The sequence below is a fragment of the Carcharodon carcharias genome (assembly GCF_017639515.1).
Source record: "Carcharodon carcharias isolate sCarCar2 chromosome X unlocalized genomic scaffold, sCarCar2.pri SUPER_X_unloc_11, whole genome shotgun sequence".
Taxonomy (NCBI): Eukaryota; Metazoa; Chordata; class Chondrichthyes; order Lamniformes; family Lamnidae; genus Carcharodon; species Carcharodon carcharias.
Window position 1 is genome coordinate 245,001 of NW_024470866.1, and position 19,769 is coordinate 264,769.

At 56.0% G+C, this 19,769-nt stretch overlaps 1 protein-coding gene across 2 annotated transcripts in view; it reads left to right on the forward strand.

Annotated features, from left to right (window-relative positions):
• The window catches only part of LOC121275077 (histone deacetylase 4-like), a 252,384-nt gene that overhangs the window by 208,426 nt on the left and 24,189 nt on the right, over window positions 1-19,769 (forward strand). For both annotated transcript variants that reach the window (XM_041182481.1, XM_041182482.1), the window contains 10 exons: window positions 2,545-2,736; window positions 3,738-3,921; window positions 4,619-4,749; window positions 5,840-5,960; window positions 6,145-6,194; window positions 10,422-10,529; window positions 11,879-11,934; window positions 13,414-13,501; window positions 16,164-16,283; window positions 17,133-17,230. In XM_041182481.1, coding sequence (XP_041038415.1) covers window positions 2,545-2,736; window positions 3,738-3,921; window positions 4,619-4,749; window positions 5,840-5,960; window positions 6,145-6,194; window positions 10,422-10,529; window positions 11,879-11,934; window positions 13,414-13,501; window positions 16,164-16,283; window positions 17,133-17,230 — 1,148 coding nt within the window. The remainder of the gene's footprint in view (window positions 1-2,544; window positions 2,737-3,737; window positions 3,922-4,618; window positions 4,750-5,839; window positions 5,961-6,144; window positions 6,195-10,421; window positions 10,530-11,878; window positions 11,935-13,413; window positions 13,502-16,163; window positions 16,284-17,132; window positions 17,231-19,769) is intronic.

Below are 19,769 nucleotides of genomic sequence, written 5' to 3' on the forward strand. Positions count from 1 at the left end.
CTAACTGTGTTGGGGGTAACTGTGTCAGGGTAACAGTGTCAGGTTAACAGTGTCAGGATAACTGTGTCGGGGAGTAACAGTGTTGGGGTTAACAGTGTCGGGGTAACAGTGTCGGCGGTAACAATGTCGGGGAGTAACTGTGCCAGGGTAACTGTGTCGGGGGTAACAGTGTCAGGGAGTAAATGTGTCAGGGGTAACAGTGTCAAGGATAACAGTGTCAGGGTAACAGTGTCAGGGTAACAATTTTGGGGGTAACAGTGTCGGGAAGTAACAGTGCCAGGGTAACTGTGTCGGGAGTAAATGTGTCGGAGGTAACTGTGTCGGGGGTAACTGCACAGGGGGTAACTGTGTCGGGAGTAACAGTGTCAGAGGGTAACAGTGTCGGGGAGTAACAGTGTCGGCGGTATCAATGTCGGGGAGTAACTGCGTCGGGGGTAACTGTGTCGGGAGTAACTGTGCCAGGGTAACTGTGTCGGGGGTAACAGTGTCAGGGAGTAACTGTATTGGGAGTAACAGTGTCAGGGTAACAATTTCGGGAGGGTAACAGTGTCAGGAATTAACAGTGTCAGGGTAACTGTGTCGGGGGGTAACTGTGTCGGGGGGTAACAGTGTCGGGGGGTAACAGTGTCGGGGGGGTAACAGTGTCGGGGGGGTAACAGTGTCGGGGGGGTAACAGTGTCGGGGGTAACAGTGTCGGGGGTAACTGTGTCGGGGTAACAGTGTCGGGGAGTAACAATGTTGGGAGTAACAGTGTCAGTGTAACTCTGTTGGGGAGTAACTGTGTCGGGGGTAACAGTGTGGGGGAGTAATGGTTTCGGGAGGGTAAGGGTGTCGGGGGGTAAGAGAGTCGGGGGTAAGGGTGTTGGAGGGGTAAGGGTGTTGGGGGTGAGGGTGTCAGGGGGTAAGGGTGTCAGGGGGTAAGGGTGAGGGGGGTAAGGATTTTCGGGGGGTAAGGGTGTTGGGGGGTAAGGATGTCGGGGGTAAGGGTGTCGAGGGGCAAGGGTGTCGGGGGTAAGGGTGAGGGGGTAAGGGTTTTGGTGAGTAATGGTTTTGGGGGTAAGGGTTTTGGGGGTAAGGGTGAGGGGGTAAGGGTTTTGGGAGGTAAGGGTTTTGGTGGGTAAGGGTTTTGGTGGGTAAGGGTTTTGGAGGGTAAGGGTTTCGGGGGTAATGGTTTTGGGGGGTAAGGGTGTCAGGGAACATGTTAAATCGGGGTAACAATGACAGAGTACTCTCTAATTCAGGAGTAACGTTTTTGCGGTTGGTATGAACCCAGGGTTACTTTTTTGGGGTACACATGAACGCACGGACACATGTTTGGGGTACACATGAGCCCAGGAGTACACATGTTTGGGGTAGACATTATTTCAAGCGCATGGCTTTGGGGTACACCTGAACCCAGGGTTACTTTTTTGGGGTACACATGAATGCACGGGTACATGTCTGGGGTACACATGAGCCCAGGGGTACACATGTTTGGGGTGCACATTATTTCAGGGGCATAGTTTCGGGGTACACGCGAACCCAGGGATCCATGTTTAGGGTACACATGAAACCAAGGGTGCATTTTTGGGTGCACATGACCCAGGGGTGCGGTCCTGGAGTACACATGAATGCAGGAGTACATTTGCGGGATACACATGAACCCAGGGGCGCATGTTTGGGGTACACATGAAACAAGGGGTACATATTTGGGGCACACATAACCCAGGGGATTCTGTTTTGGGGTACACATGAACGCAGGGGCACGTTTTTGGGGTACACATGAACGCTGGGGTACATTTTCAGGGTACATGAACCCAGGGGTATAGTTTTGGGGCACACATGAACGCAGGGGTACATGTTTGGGGTACACATGAACCCAGGGGTACATTTTTGGGGCACACATAGCCCAGGGGTACAGTTTGGGGGCACACTTGAACACAGGGGTACATGTTTGGGGTACACATGAACCCAGGGGTACAGTTTTGGGGCACACTTGAACACAGGGATACATGTTTGGGGTACACTTTAATTCAGGGGTACAGTTTTGGTGTACGTGTGAAACCATGGGTACCTTTTGGGGTACACATAACCCAGGAGTACATTTTCGGGGTACATGTTAACACAGGGACACAGTTTTGGGGTACACACAACCCAGGAGTACATTTTGGGGGTACACATTAATGCAGAGACACAGTTTTGGGGTACACATAACCCAGGAGTACATTTTCGGGGGACACGTTAATTCAGGGGGTAACACCTTTAGCATCCAGACTTGACCCCCCCCCCGGCTGCTGAGAGGGTCTTGGCTCTACCAGTCTCTGGCAGGGGAACGTTGCAGGTTTTTGGGGGGTTTTGGCAGGTTTTTGGGGGTCGCAACCTCACGCGGCTGAAGAGCAGGGGGAAGTGGGGGGCGGGGGGGGGTGGGGTCCGATGTGTCGATCGCCTGGGTTCACGATGTCCTTCTTTACCCCACAACCTGTCTCTCCGCGGACACCCTCAATCGCCTCTTGTGGGCCTCACTACCACCCCACCCACCACGCCGCCCCCCCCGGCCGTGCCCAGCTGATGTCTAAGCGGAAGGCGAGCCACGGTGAAGAGGGTGAGGCAGAGAGGGTCGGGCAAGGAGCAGGAGGGGTCCTCCACAGACCTCAGCCCAGGGTCAGCGAAGACGGACAGCAACTCAACGAAGGCAAGATCGAGGAGGGGTCAGCGAGGCTCGGAAAGCGGGAACACACCGAGGGTGATCTCCAACAGGTATGAGCTGAGGGGGGGTGGGGATTGGGGGGAGAGATGGGGGTCATCCCATGAAACACTCCACCATCCCCATCAAACACTCCCAGGACAGGTACAGCACGGGTTTAGACACAGAGTAAAGCTGCCTCTACACCGTCCCCATCAAACACTCCCAGGACAGGTACAGCACGGGGTTAGATACAGAGTAAAGCACCCTCTACACTGTCACCATCAAACACTCCCAGGACAGGTACAGCACGGGGTTAGATACAGAGTAAAGGTCCCTCTACCCTGTCCCCATCAAACACTCCCAGGACAGGTACAGCACGGGGTTAGATACAGAGTAAAGGTCCCTCTACCCTGTCCCCATCAAACACTCCCAGGACAGGTACAGCACGGGGTTAGATACAGAGTAAAGCTGCCTCTACACCGTCCCCATCAAACACTCCCAGGACAGGTACAGCACGTAGTGAGATACAGAGTAAAGGTCCCTCTACACCGTCCACATCAAACACTCCCAGGACAGGTACAGCACGAGGTTAGATACAGAGTAAAGCTCCCTCTACACTGTCCCCATCAAACACTCCCAGGACAGGTACAGCACGGGGTTAGATACAGAGTAAATCTCCCTCTACACCGTCCACATCAAACACTCCCAGGACAGGTACAGCACAGGTTAGATACAGAGTAAAGTTCCCTCTACACTGTCCCCATCAAACACTCCCAGGACAGGTACAGCACGGGGTTAGATACAGAGTAAATCTCCCTCTACACCGTCCCTATCAAACATTCCCAGGACAGGTACAGCACAGGTTAGATACAGAGTAAAGCTCCCTCTACACTGTCCCCATCAAACACTCCCAGGACAGGTACAGCACGGGGTTAGATACAGAGTAAAGCTACCTCTACACTGTAACCATCAAACATTCACAGGACAGGTACAGCACGGGGTTAGATACAGAGTAAAGCTCCCTCTACGCCATCCATTTTCTCTTTACCTCCTCTCCTCTCTAATCCTCCAGCAAGCTCTTCTGTGGGACCAGCACTGGATCCATCAGCTCCAACACTTGCCACCGATGGAGACTCTAGGGGCCCAGTACCCTGCGGTGTGTCATCGGCCCCTGTCCAGGGCTCGCTCCTCGCCAGCCTCGGCCTCTGTCCCAGCGCCCGCTCCCGAGATACCCAGCAAGCCCTCCTTCACGACCGGTAGGTGATATTCGGATGAGGGGGAGCGTGGGTGGGGGGAGAGAGGGACAGCAAAGGACAGGATGTGGATGTAGGGCAGTGGGGCGGAAGCGTGGTTGCAAGGTGGACAGTGCAGTGAGTGCAAGGGGTGGGGTGGGGGGGGGTCTCAGGGAAGCCGGCAAGGGGGAACTGGAGAGGGGAGGGAGTTCCAGGATTTTGTCCGTGTGGTGTAGGTACACCCACGGCGCTGTTAGGGAGGGAGTTCCAGGATTTTGTCCGTGTGGTGTAGGTACACCCACGGCGCTGTTAGGGAGGGAGTTCCATGATTCTGACCCAGCGACAGTGAAGGAATATAGTCATACTGGGAGGGAAGGTATAGAGGGAAGGGTAGAGGGATGGAGGGAGATTGGGAGACAGGCAGAGTGGTATGGTGAGAGAGGGGCAATAACAGAGAGAGGGGTGCAGGGAGTGATAAAGGAATGGAGGGAGATTGGGGGACGGGGAGAGTGGGATGGTGATAGAGAGGGGGTGAATTTGAGGGGGAGAAGAATGAGGGTGGGGAGAATGAGCAATGGATGCATGGGACTGAGGGATTGAGTTAGGAATGGGAGATTGGCAAGGAGACTGGGCAGAGCGGGATGTTGGGTGAGGGGCTATTGAGGGAGTGAGGGGGGGATGAACCTGTCATTAACACCTACACCTCGGCTACTCTTCATAGGGATTGCCTATGACAGCATGATGCTAAAACACCAGTGTACGTGCGGGAACAGCAACCATGCAGAGCACGCGGGCAGAATCCAGAGTATCTGGTCAAGGCTACAAGAAACCGGACTTCGGAGTCAGTGCGAGGTAGGAGGAGGGGGAGGAGGCTGGTCCAGGTTGGGTGGGATGGGCGTAGCTGGGGTTGAGTTGGGGAGAATTCGATGTTGAGTTGGGAAGAGTTTGATGTTGAGTTGGGGAGAATTCGATGTTGAGCTGGGGAGAGTTTGATGTTGAGTTGGGGAGAATTCGATGTTGAGTTGGGGAGATTTCGATGTTGAGTTGGGGAGAGTTTGATGTTGAGTTGGGGAGAATTCGATGTTGAGTTGGGGAGAGTTTGATGTTGAGTTGGGAAGAGTTCGATGTTGGGTTGGGGAGAGTTTGATGTTGGGTTGGGGAGAGTTCAATGTTGAGTTGGGGAGAGTTTGATGTTGAAGTGGGGAGAGTTTGATGTTGAGTTGGGGAGAGTTTGATGTTGAGGTGGGGAGAGTTTGATGTTGAGGTGGGGAGATTTCGATGTTGAGTTGGGGAGAGTTTGATGTTGAGTTGGGGAGAGATCGATGTTGAGTTGGGGAGAGTTTGATATTGAGTTGGGGAAAGTTTGATATTGAGTTGGGGGGAGTTCAATGTTGAGTTGGAGAGAGTTCAATGTTGAGTTGAGGAGAGTTTGATGTTGAGTTGGGGAGAGTTTGATGTTGAGTTGGGGAGAGTTCAGTGTCGAGTTGCGAGAGTCTGGTGTCGAGTTGGGAGAGTTTGGTGTTGAGTTGGGGAGAGTTTTGTGTCGAGTTGGGAGAGTTTGGTGTTGAGTTGGGAGAGTTTGGTGTTGAGTTGGGAGAGTTTGGTGTTGAGTTGGGAGAGTTTGGTATTGAGTTGGGAGAGTTTGGTGTTGAGTTGGGAGAGTTTGGTGTTGAGTTGGGGAGAGTTTGGTGTTGAGTTGGGAGAGTTTGGTGTTGAGTTGGGAGAGTTTGGTGTTGAGTTGGGGAGAGTTTGGTGTCGAGTTGGGAGAGTTTGGTGTCGAGTTGGGAGAGTTTGGTGTTGAGTTGGGAGAGTTTGGTGTTGAGTTGGGAGAGTTTGGTGTTGAGTTGGGGAGAGTTTGATGGGCTGAATATTCTCTATTGGCCTCAATGTATCTCTCCTTTTTTCCTCTCTCTCTGTCTCTTTCCCTCTCTCGCTCTTGTAGTGTATCCGGGGCAGGAAGGCCACTCTGGAAGAGCTACAGTCGGTTCACACGGAGCAACATGTCCTCCTGTATGGGACGAACCCACTGCACAGACTCAAGCTGGATAGCCGCAAGCTGTTGGGTAAGAATCGCCATGTCCACATGTCAGCAAAGCCCCGAACAGAATGTGTGTGGGGTTGGTGGCTGGGGAGCTGAAACCTCAGCAGTGAAGAGCTGAAGACATCGCCGATGAGGCGTGAATGTTTCTGGTTTGCGGGTCTTGGTGTGGGAGGTCTCACCATCTCTCTTTCCCTTTCATTCCCCAGGAATACTATCCCAGAGGATGTTTGTGGTACTGCCCTGTGGTGGCCTTGGAGTGAGTATCATTTTGGAGAATTATACCGAATTTCACCCACACAGAAACTGGCCATTCGGCCCATCTGCTCCCTGCTGGTGTTTCTGCTCCACACAAACCTCCTCCCGCAGCCCAACCCCTTCCCGGCTTCACCTCCCTCCCCCATCACCATATCCGTGTAATCCTTTCCCCCTCGTGTGTTTATCCAGCTTCCCCCTGACATTCACTACATCGACGCTATTCATCTCGACCACTCCCCGCGGAAGCCAGTCCCACATTCTCCCCGCGGGAGCGAGTCCCACATTCTCCCCGCGGGAGCGAGTCCCACATTCTCCCCGCGGGAGCGAGTCCCACATTCTCCCCGCGGGAGCCAGTCCCACATTCTCCCCGTGGGAGCGAGTCCCACATTCTCCCCGTGGGAGCGAGTCCCACATTCTCCCCGCGAGAGCCAGTCCCACCTTTTCCCCACTCCCCGCGGGAGCGTGTCCCACATTCTCCCCGCGGGAGCGAGTCCCACATTCTCCCCGCGGGAGCGAGTCCCACATTCTCCCCGCGGGAGCGAGTCCCACATTCTCCCCGCGGGAGCCAGTCCCACATTCTCCCCGTGGGAGCGAGTCCCACATTCTCCCCGCGGGAGCGAGTCCCACATTCTCCCCGCTCCCCGCGGGAGAGAGTCCCACATCTGCTGCCTCCAATCCTAACTCATGCAACTCCCATTCACCCCTCAACCCTTGTGATCATTACCTATGCTGGCACCCGGTCCAGCAACAACTCACTTTCAAAAGCCCCATTCTAATCTTCAAATCCCTCCTGGATCCCGCTCCCTATCTCTGTAACCTTCTCCAGTCCCTACACCCCTCCCTATCTCTGTAACCTCCTCCAGCCCCCTACAACCCTCCCTATCTCTGTAACCTCCTCCAGCCCCCTACACCCCTCCCTATCTCTGTAACCTTCTCCAGTCCCTACACCCCTCCCTATCTCTGTAACCTCCTCCAGCCCCCTACAACCCTCCCTATCTCTGTAACCTCCTCCAGTCCCAACACCCCTCCCTATCTCTGTAACCTTCTCCAGTCCCTACACCCCTCCCTATCTCTGTAACCTCCTCCAGCCCCTACAACCCACCCTATTTCTGTCACCTCCTCCAGCCCCTACACCCCTCCCTATCTCTGTAACCTCCTCCAGCCCCTACAACTCTCCCTATCTCTGTAACCTCCTCCAGCCCCTACAACCCTCCCTATTTCTGTAACCTCCTCGAGCCACTACAACCCTCCCTATCTCTGTAACCTCCTCCAGCCCCTACAACCCTCCCTATCTCTGTAACCTCCTCCAGCCCCTACAACCCTCCCTATCTCTGTAACCTCCTCCAGCCCCTACAACCCTTCCTATCTCTGTCACCTCCTCCAGCCCCTACAACCCTCCCTATCTCTGTAACCTACTCCAGCCCCTACAACCCTCCCTATCTCTGTAACCTCCTCCAGCCCCTACAACCTTCCCTATCTCTGTAACCTCCTCCAGCCCCTACAACCCTCCCCATCTCTGTAACTTCCTCTAGCCCCTACAACCCTCCCTATCTCTGTAACCTCCTCCAGCCCCTACAACCCTCCCTATCTCTGTAACCTCCTCCAGCCCCTACACCCCTCCCTATCTCTGTAACCTCCTCCAGCCCCTACAACCCTCCCTATCTCTGTAACCTCCTCCAGCCCCTACAACCCTCCCTATCTCTGTAACCTCCTCCAGCCCCTACAACCCTCCCTATCTCTGTAACCTCCTCCAGCCCCTACAACCCTCCCTATCTCTGTAACCTCCTCCAGCCCCTACAACCCTCCCTATCTCTGTAACCTCCTCCAGCCCCTACAACCCTCACTATCTCTGTAACCTCCTCCAGCCCCTACAACCCTCCCTATCTCTGTAACCTCCTCCAGCCCCTACAACCCTCCCTATCTCTGTAACCTCCAGCCCCTACAACCCGATCTCTGTAACCTCCTCCAGCCCCTACAACCCTCCCTATCTCTGTAACCTCCTCCCGCTCCCACAACCCTCCCTATCTCTGTAACCTCCTCCAATCCCTACACCCCTCCCTATCTCTGTAACCTCCTCCAATCCCGGCCTCTCTCCCATTCCCTGCCCCCCACCCGCACCCCCCGACCTCCCCCCTCCCCCCGGTTGATTTCCATTGCTCCGCTATTGGCAGCCGTGGTTTCAGCTGTCTGGACCCTCAGAGACGTCTAGTGCTTACAGCACAGGAGGGGGCCATTCGGCCCATCGAGACCGGGCCGACTCTCCGCAGACCGATCCAATCAGTCCCCGTTATCCACCCTCCCCGCCCCCCCCGCTCTATCCCTCGTGACCCCCCTGCGAGTTTATTCCCCCTCGAGCGTCCGATCTCCCCTCCATCCCCTTCGCTCTGAGGAGAATGACCCCCAGCTTCTCCAACCCCCACCTCGGAGCTAAACACCCACCCCCTCCTCGATCCCTCGTACCGTTCTGGTAAACCTCCCTCCCCACCCTCTCGAGGACCCTCACACCCGTCCTGGAGCGCGGCGCTGACCGGAACTGGACGCGGCCCCCTCACCCTCGACCAGGCCAGAGATTGATAAAGGATCCCCCCCCCCCACCACCCGTCAACATCGGCTACACCAGGAACTCCTCCCACACCCCCCACCACCCCACACCCTCCCAGGACCCCCTCCCACATGACCTACACCTGCCCCCTCCCCAGGAACCCCTCCCACACCCCCCAACCCCACACCCTCCCCAGGACTCCCACCCACAAGCCCCACCCCCCACCCTCCCCAGGACCCCCTCCCACACACCCACCCTCCCCAGGACCCCCTCCCACACACCCACCCTCCCCAGGAACCCCTCCCACACCCCCGCACCCTCCCCAGGACCCCCTCCCACACACCCACCCTCCCCAGGAACCCCTCCCAAAACCCCCCACCCTCCCCAAGAGCCCCTCCCACACACCCACCCTCCCCAGGAACCCCTCCCACACCCCCGCACCCTCCCCAGGAACCCCTCCCACACCCCCGCACCCTCCCCAGGAACCCCTCCCAAAACCCCCCACCCTCCCCAAGAGCCCCTCCCACACACCCACCATCCCCAGGACCCCCTCCCACACCCCCGCACCCTCCCCAGGAACCCCTCCCAAAACCCCCCACCCTCCCCAAGAGCCCCTCCCACACACCCACCATCCCCAGGACCCCCTCCCACACCCCCGCACCCTCCCCAGGACCCCCTCCCACACACCCACCCTCCCCAGGACCCCCTCCCACACACCCACCCTCCCCAGGACCCCCTCCCACACACCCACCCTCCCCAGGAACCCCTCCCAAAACCCCCCACCCTCCCCAAGAGCCCCTCCCACACACCCACCATCCCCAGGACCCCCTCCCACACCCCCGCACCCTCCCCAGGACCCCCTCCCACAAACCCACCCTCCCCAGGACCCCCTCCCACACACCCACCCTCCCCAGGAACCCCTCCCACACCCCCGCACCCTCCCCAGGAACCCCTCCCACACCCCCACCCTCCCCAGGAACCCCTCCCACACCCCCACCCTCCCCAGGAACCCCTCCCACACACCCACCCTCCCCAGGAACCCCTCCCACACCCCCGCACCCTCCCCAGGAACCCCTCCCACACCCCCACCCTCCCCAGGAACCCCTCCCACACCCCCACCCTCCCCAGGAACCCCTCCCACACCCCCGCACCCTCCCCAGGACCCCCTCCCACACACCCACCCTCCCCAGGACCCCCTCCCACACCCCCGCACCCTCCCCAGGACCCCCTCCCACAAACCCACCCTCCCCAGGACCCCCTCCCACACACCCACCCTCCCCAGGAACCCCTCCCACACCCCCGCACCCTCCCCAGGAACCCCTCCCACACACCCACCCTCCCCAGGAACCCCTCCCACACCCCCACCCTCCCCAGGAACCCCTCCCACACACCCACCCTCCCCAGGAACCCCTCCCACACACCCACCCTCCCCAGGACCCCCTCCCACACCCCCGCACCCTCCCCAGGAACCCCTCCCACACACCCACCCTCCCCAGGACCCCCTCCCACACACCCACCCTCCCCAGGAACCCTCCCAAAACCCCCCACCCTCCCCAAGAGCCCCTCCCACACCCCCGCACCCTCCCCAGGACCCCCAGCAAACCTCCTTTGCCCCCCCCCCCCCACCCGGAGGAGGACAGGACCTGGTTGTTGTAACTCCACCCTCTGCCCCCGCTCCATCCGCAGGTGGACAGCGACACAGTTTGGAACGAGCTGCATTCGTCTAGCGCCGCGAGGGTGGCGGTCGGCTGTGTGCTGGAACTGGCCTTCAAGGTGGCATCAGGGAAGCTCAAGGTAAGCAGCTCGGTGAAACTCGCCCCCTCCCCCACCCACCCTGCTAGCCCTTCATTGGGATTGTGTACGGTGGGAGTGACCGGGAAGGGGTTTGGGTCCATTGGGATTGTGTACAGTGGGAGTAAATGGGAAGGGGTTTGGGTAAATCGGGATTGTGTACGGTGGGAGTGAAGGGGAAGGGGTTTGGGTCCATTGGGATTGTGTACAGTGGGAGTGAAGGGGAAGGGGTTTGGGTCCATTGGGATTGTGTAAGGTGGGAGTGACCGGGAAGGGGTTTGGGTCCATTGGGATTGTGTACGGTGGGAGTGAAGGGGAAGGGGTTTGGGTCCATTGGGATTGTGTACGGTGGGAGTGACCGGGAAGGGGTTTGGGTCCATTGGGATTGTGTACGGTGGGAGTGAAGGGGAAGGGGTTTGGGTCCATTGGGATTGTGTACGGTGGGAGTGAAGGGGAAGGGGTTTGGGTCCATTGGGATTGTGTACAGTGGGAGTGACCGGGAAGGGGTTTGGGTCCATTGGGATTGTGTATGGTGGGAGTGAAGGGGAAGGGGTTTGGGTCCATTGGGATTGTGTACGGTGGGAGTGAAGGGGAAGGGGTTTGGGTCCATTGGGATTGTGTACAGTGGGAGTGACCGGGAAGGGGTTTGGGTCCATTGGGATTGTGTACGGTGGGAGTGAATGGGAAGGGGTTTGGTTCCATTGGGATTGTGTACAGTGGGAGTGAAGGGGAAGGGGTTTGGGTCCATTGGGATTGTGTACTGTGGGAGTGAACGAGAAGGGGTTTGGGATTGGGATTGTGTACTGTGGGAGTGAACGGGAAGGGGTTTGGGTCCATTGGGATTGTGTACAGTGGGAGTGAACGGGAAGGGGTTTGGGTCCATTGGGATTGTGTACCGTGGGAGTGAATGGGAAGGGGTTTGGGTCCATCGGGATTGTGTACAGTGGGAGTGAACGGGAAGGGGTTTGGGTCCATTGGGATTGTGTATGGTGGGAGTGAATGGGAAGGGGTTTGGGTCCATTGGGATTGTGTACCGTGGGAGTGAATGGGAAGGGGTTTGGGTCCATCGGGATTGTGTACAGTGGGAGTGAACGGGAAGGGGTTTGGGTCCATTGGGATTGTGTACAGTGGGAGTGAACGGGAAGGGGTTTGGGTCCATTGGGATTGTGTACGGTGGGAGTGAATGGGAAGGGGTTTGGGTCCATTGGGATTGTGTACAGTGGGAGTGAACGGGAAGGGGTTTGGGTCCATTGGGATTGTGTACGGTGGGAGTGAACGGGAGGATTTACTGATTTTTTTTGGTATGGAGTCTCTCTCGAACACCCTCCTCCCGCTTTCTCTGTCTGTTTCAGAACGGGTTCGCCATTGTCAGACCGCCAGGACATCACGCGGAACCCTCCACTGCAATGTGAGTTACACGTCCATCACTCCCGGGCCCCTGGGTTGGCGTGGGAGGTGTGGGTGGGTCCCCAAACGCGTTGGGGGTTCTGCTCTGGCCGGGCAGAGCTCTGCTCGGAGTGCCCCCCGCCTCCACCCTCCGGGGTAACCCTGCTCCGCTCTGGAGACCATATCTCAGGAAGGAGGGTGTCGGACTTGGGGTGGGGGGATGTGAGTGGGGGGTGTGAGTTGGTGGGGGGGGGGGGTGCGGTGGGCACGCAGATTCCCCTGGACCATCCTGGGGGCTGAAAGGGTTAACTTCCAAGGACGGGTAGCACAGACCAGGCTGGTATTCCCCTGGCATATCGAAGTCGAAGTGGGTGATCAGATCGAGGAGGTTGAGATCATTAAATGATTCAGTTGGGACAATAGAGAAAAACCCGTTCCCCTGGGGGGGTATTTATTTCTTCATATAGGGTATGTGGGCTTTGCTGGCTGGGTCAGCATTTATTCCCCATCCCTAATTGCCCCTTGAGAAGGTGGGGGGTGAGCCGCCTTCTTGAGCCGCTGCAGTTACCGTGTGGTGTAGGTACACCCACGGCGCTGTTAGGGAGGGAGTTCCAGGATTTTGTCCCGTGTGGTGTAGGTACACCCACGGCGCTGTTAGGGAGGGAGTTCCAGGATTTTGTCCCATGTGGTGTAGGTACACCCACGGCGCTGTTAGGGAGGGAGTTCCAGGATTTTGTCCCCGTGTGGTGTAGGTACACCCACGGCGCTGTTAGGGAGGGAGTTCCAGGATTTTGTCCGTGTGGTGTAGGTACACCCACGGCGCTGTTAGGGAGGGAGTTCCAGGATTTTGACCCGGCGACAGTGAAGGAACGGCCGATATATTCCCAAGTCAGGATGGTGTGTGGCTCGGGAGGGGAACTTGCAGGTGGTGGTGTTCCCCATGTGTCTGCTGCCCTCGTCCTTCTAGACGGTAGAGGTGGTGGGTTTGGGCGGCGCTGTCGAAGGAGCCCTTGGTGAGTTGCTGCAGTGCATCTTGTAGATGGTACACACACTGCTGCCCCTGTGCGTCGGTGGTGGTGGTGGAGGGAGTGAAGGTTTGTGGATGGGGTGCCCCATCGAGCGGGGGGCTGCTTTGTCCTGGACGGTGTCGAGCTTCTCGAGTGTTGTGGGAGCCACACTCATCCAAGCAAGTGGGGAGTGTCCCATCCCACTCCTGACTTGTGCCTTGTAGATGGTGGACAGGCTTTGTTGGGGGGGAGTCAGGAGGTGAGTGACTCTCCGCAGGATTCCCAGCCTCTGACCTGCTCTTGTAATTAGGGATGCGCAATAAAATCCCAGCAATGCCCACACCCCACAAATGAATTAAATAAATGGGATCATCTAACCCGAGCTCCCTGCTTCACGGAGAAACAGATCATTGACATCAGGTGATATATTGAATCCTTTTCGTCCACATCTCCTTGGAATCGTTCATCATTCACTTTATCCTCTTCTCTGACAGGGGATTCTGTTTCTTCAACTCAGTTGCTATAGCAGCAAAACAACTCCTCCAGAAATCCAACGCCAAGAAGATCCTGATTGTGGACTGGGTGAGTCATCACATCGCCTTCCCCTCACTCCCACCGTACACAATTCCAATCCCAAACTGCTTCCCATTCACTCCCACCGTACACAATCCCAATCCCAAACTGCTTCCCATTCACTCCCACCATACACAATCCCAATCTCAAACTCCTTCCCATTCACTCCCACCGTACACAATCCCAATCCCAAACTCCTTCCCATTCACTCCCACTGTACACAATCCCAGTCCCAAACTACTTCCCATTCACTCCCACTGTACACAATCCCAATCCCAAACTCCTTCACAATCACTCCCACTGTACACAATCCCAATCCCAAACTCCTTCACAATCACTCCCACTGTACACAATCCCAATCCCAAACTACATCCCATTCACTCCCACTGTACACAATCCCAATCTCAAACTCCTTCCCATTCACTCCCACTGTACACAATTCCAATCCCAAACTGCTTCCCATTCACTCCCACCGTACACAATCCCAATCCCAAACTGCTTCCCATTCACTCCCACTGTGCACAATCCCAATCTTAAACTCCTTCCCATTCACTCCCACTGTACACAATCCCAATCCCAAACTCCTTCCCATTCACTCCCACTGTACACAATCCCAATCCCAAACTCCTTCACAATCACTCCCACTGTACACAATCCCAATCCCAAACTACATCCCATTCACTCCCACTGTACACACTCCCAATCCCAAACTACTTCCCAATCACTCCCACTGTACACAATCCCAATCACAAACTACTTCCCATTCACTCCCACTGTACACAATCCCAATCCCAAACCCCTTCCCGTTCACTCCCACTGCACACAATCCCAATGGACCCAAACCCCTTCCCGTTCACTCCCACTGTACACAATCCCAATGGACCCAAACCGTTTCCCGTTCACTTCAACTGTACACAATCCCAATGGACCCAAACCCCTTCCCGTTCACTCCCACCGTACACAATCCCAATGGACCCAAACCCCTTCCCATTCACTCCCACCGTACACAATCCCAATCCCAAACTCCTTCCCATTCACTCCCACTGTACACAATCCCAGTCCCAAACTACTTCCCATTCACTCCCACTGTACACAATCCCAATCCCAAACTCCTTCACAATCACTCCCACTGTACACAATCCCAATCCCAAACTCCTTCACAATCACTCCCACTGTACACAATCCCAATCCCAAACTACATCCCATTCACTCCCACTGTACACAATCCCAATCTCAAACTCCTTCCCATTCACTCCCACCGTACACAATCCCAATCCCAAACTGCTTCCCATTCACTCCCACCGTGCACAATCCCAATCTTAAACTCCTTCCCATTCACTCCCACTGTACACAATCCCAATCCCAAACTCCTTCCCATTCACTCCCACTGTACACAATCCCAATCCCAAACTCCTTCACAATCACTCCCACTGTACACAATCCCAATCCCAAACTACATCCCATTCACTCCCACTGTACACACTCCCAATCCCAAACTACTTCCCAATCACTCCCACTGTACACAATCCCAATCACAAACTACTTCCCATTCACTCCCACTGTACACAATCCCAATCCCAAACCCCTTCCCGTTCACTCCCACTGCACACAATCCCAATGGACCCAAACCCCTTCCCGTTCACTCCCACTGTACACTATCCCAATGGACCCAAACCCTTTCCCGTTCACTCCCACCGTACACAATCCCAATGGACCCAAACCCCTTCCCGTTCACTCCCACCGTACACAATCCGGATGAACGCAAACCCCTTCCCGTTCACTCCCACCGTACACAATCCCAATGGACCCAAACCCCTTCCCATTCACTCCCACCGTACACAATCCCAATGGACCCAAACCCCTTCCCATTCACTCCTACTGTACACAATCCCAATGGAACCAAATCCATTCCCGTTCACTCCCACCGTACACAATCTCAATGGACCCAAACCCCTTCCCGTTCACTCCCACCGTACACAATCCCAATGGACCCAAACCCCTTCCCGGTCACTCCCAATGTACACAATCCCAATGAACCCAAACCCCTTCCCATTCACTCCTACTGTACACAATCCCAATGGAACCAAATCCATTCCCGTTCACTCCCACCGTACACAATCTCAATGGACCCAAACCCCTTCCCGTTCACTCCCACTGTACACAATCCCAATGGACCCAAACACCTTCCCTTTCACTCCCAATGTACACAATACCAATGGACCCAAACCCCTTCCTGTTCACTCCCACCATACACAATCCCGATGGACCCAAACCCCTTCCTGTTCACTCCCACCATACACAATCCCAATGGACCCAAACACCTTCCCGTTCACTCCCACCGTGCACAATCCCAATGGACCCAAACCCCTTCCATTCACTCCCACTGTCCACAATCCCAATGGACCCAAACCCCTTCCCGTTCACTCCCACCGTACACAATCCGGATGAACGCAAACACCACTGCGTGAAATTATATCTCCCCCCCACCCACTCCCCACACCATGAGGGTGACCTTGCGGGGAGGGGAAGACCCCAGGGTGCGCTCGGAGCCCCCAAGGTGGGGAATCACATTTGATCTGGATGTGGGTTGACGCCGGCCAGCATTGGGGTTTGGGGGTCTGGGAGTCAATGGGCTCGATCCAGCACAATTCGGGATGCTTTCTTCCGGCAGGACGTGCACCACGGAAACGGGACTCAGCAGGTCTTCTACAGCGACCCGAGCGTCCTGTACATCTCGCTCCATCGCCACGACAACGGTAACTTCTTCCCCGGCAGCGGAGCGGCTGACGAGGTCAGTATGTCCGAGCGGGAGTCCGGGGGGAGGGGGGGGGTAGGAGATACAGTCCCTGCCCTGGGAGTGTTTGATGGGGACGGTGTAGAGGGAGCTTTACTCTGTATCTAACCCCGTGCTGTACCTGTCCTGGGAGTGTTTGATGGGGACAGTGTAGAGGGAGATTTACTCTGTATCTAACCCCGTGCTGTACCTGTCCTGGGAGTGTTTGATGGGGACGGTGTAGTGGGAGTTTTACTCTGTATCTAACCCCGTGCTGTACCTGTCCTGGGAATGTTTGATGGGGACAGTGTAGAGGGAGATTTAAACTGTATCTAACCCCATGCTGTACCTGTCCTGGGAGTGTTTGATGGGGACAGTGTAGAGGGACCTTTACTCTGTATCTAACCCCGTGCTGTACCTGTCCTGGGAGTGTTTGATGTGGACGGTGTAGAGGGAGATTTAAACTGTATCTAACCCCATGCGGTACCTGTCCTGGGAGTGTTTGATGGGGACAGTGTAGAGGGAGCTTTACTCTGTATCTAACCCTGTGCTGTACCTGTCCTGGGAATGTTTGATGGGGACAGTGTAGAGGGAGATTTAAACTGTATCTAACCCCATGCTGTACCTGTCCTGGGAGTGTTTGATGGGGACGGTGTAGAGGGAGCTTTACTCTGTATCTAACCCCGTGCTGTACCTGTCCTGGGAGTGTTTGATGGGGACGGTGTAGAGGGAGCTTTACTCTGTATCTTGTTGCCTGGGAAATGCTCTGGGATAACTGGGGATTTGACCAGGGTTGTGGGTCTGTTTGTATTCAGCTCACTCTCTGAGTGGGTCTGGTCTCTGACCGTGTGTGCTTTGCCCCCTCAGGTTGGGAGTGGCCCCGGTGAGGGGTTTAACGTGAATATCGCCTGGAGTGGAGGTCTTGATCCTCCAATGGGAGATGCTGAATATCTCGCTGCGTTCAGGTAACTGGCGTCCCTGTGTCCTGGGGGTGAAACACTGGGGGTCAGGGGATTGGAGCAAATGCTAACTGTTCTCGCCACTGACCATCGCAGACGTGTTTGGTTTTGGTTCCTGGACTGAGCTCAGAAACTGAACTGGGACCAGCCATATAAACATTGTGGCTACAAGAGCAGGTCAGAGGCTGGGAATCCTGCGGAGAGTCACTCACCTCCTGACTCCCCCCCCCCAAAGTCTGTCCACCATCTACAAGGCACAAGTCAGGAGTGTGATGGGACACTCCCCACTTGCCTGGATGAGTGCGGCTCCCCACAACACTCGAGAAGCTCGACACCGTCTAGGACAAAGCAGCCCCCGCTCGATGGGGCACCCCATCCACAAACATTCACTCCCTCCCCCACCACCACCGATGCACAGGGGCAGCAGTGTGTGTACCATCTACAAGATGCACTGCAGCAACTCACCAAGGGCTCCTTCGACAGCGCTGCCCAAACCCACGACCTCTACCATCTAGAAGGACGAGGGCAGCAGACACACGGGGAACACCACCACCTGCAAGTTCCCCTCCCGAACCGCTCACCATCCCGACTTGGGAATATATTGGCCGTTCCTTCACTGTCGCTGGGGTCAAAATCCTGGAACTCCCTCCCTAACAGCGCTGTGGGTGTACCTACACCACACGGGACAAAATCCTGGAACTCCCTCCCTATCAGCGCCGTGGGTGTACCTACACCACACGGGACAAAATCCTGGAACTCCCTCCCTAACAGCGCCGTGGGTGTACCTACACCACACGGGACAAAATCCTGGAACTCCCTCCCTAACAGCACGTGGGTGTACGTACACCACACGGGGACAAAATCCTGGAACTCCCTCCCTAACAGCACCGTGGGTGTACCTACACCACACGGACAAAATCCTGGAACTCGCTCCCTAACAGCACCGTGGGTGTACCAACACCACACGGGACAAAATCCTGGAACTCCCTCCCTAACAGCACCGTGGGTGTACCTACACCACACGGGGACAAAATCCTGGAACTCCCTCCCTAACAGCACCGTGGGTGTACCTACACCACACGGACAAAATCCTGGAACTCCCTCCCTAACAGCACCGTGGGTGTACCTACACCACATGGACAAAATCCTGGAACTCCCTCCCTAACAGCACCGTGGGTGTACCTACACCACACAGACAAAATCCTGGAACTCCCTCCCTAACAGCATCGTGGGTGTACCTACAGCACACGGACAAAATCCTGGAACTCCCTCCCTAACAGCATCGTGGGTGTACCTACAGCACACGGACAAAATCCTGGAACTCCCTCCCTAACAGCATCGTGGGTGTACCTACACCACACGGACAAAATCCTGGAACTCCCTCCATAACAGCGCTGTGGGTGTACCTACACCACAAGGACAAAATCCTGGAACTCCCTCCCTAACAGCACGGTGGGTGTACCTACACCACAAGGACAAAATCCTGGAACTCCCTCCCTAACAGCACCGTGGGTGTACCTACACCACACACGGGGACTGCAGTGGCTCAAGAAGGTGGCTCACCAGCCACCCCACCTTCTCAAGGGGCAATTAGGGATGGGCAATGATTGCTGGGCCCTGCCAAGCGAGGCCTACATGCTGTGAAGAATTATAATAAATCTATCAATGGATTCCTGTAGATGTCACGATTCAATGTGCTGTCTCTACACCAGGCCATTCCACATTGTCATGGGGCTCCCACCTCCCTCAGTCTAAATATGTCCCCACGGCCCATGGGTTCCTCCTCTATCCAGCCAGACTCAACTCAACTTCCCCATTCTGGATCAGTCATTCATCTGTCGTGATCTGGAAACCCCTTCCTCTCCGAACCAATGGGACTCCTCAACCCCAAACTGTGACACATCCCATTGGGATTGTGTACAGTGGGTGTGAACGGGAAGGGGTTTGGGTCCATTGGGATTGTGTACAGTGGGTGTGAACGGGAAGGGGTTTGGGTCCATTGGGATTGTGTACGGTGGGAGTGAACGGGAAGGGGTTTGGGACTGGGATTGTGTACGGTAGGAGTGAACAGGAAGGGGTTTGGGTCCATCAGGATTGTGTACGGTGGGAGTGAACGGGAAGGGGTTTGGGTCCATTGGGATTGTGTACAGTAGGAGTGAATGGGAAGGGGTTTGGGTCCATTGGGATTGTGTACAGTGGGAGTGAACGGGAAGGGGTTTGGGTCCATTGGGATTGTGTACAGTGGGAGTGAACGGGCAGGGGTTGGGGTCCATTGGGATTGTGTACAGTGGGAGTGAACGGGAAGGGGTTTGGGTCCATTGGGATTGTGTAGGGTGGCAGTGAACGGGAAGGGGTTTGGGTCCATTGGGATTGTGTACAGTAGGAGTGAATGGGAAGGGGTTTGGGTCCATTGGGATTGTGTACAGTGGGAGTGAACGGGAAGGGGTTTGGGTCCATTGGGATTGTGTACAGTGGGAGTGAACGGGCAGGGGTTGGGGTCCATTGGGATTGTGTAGGGTGGCAGTGAACGGGAAGGGGTTTGGGT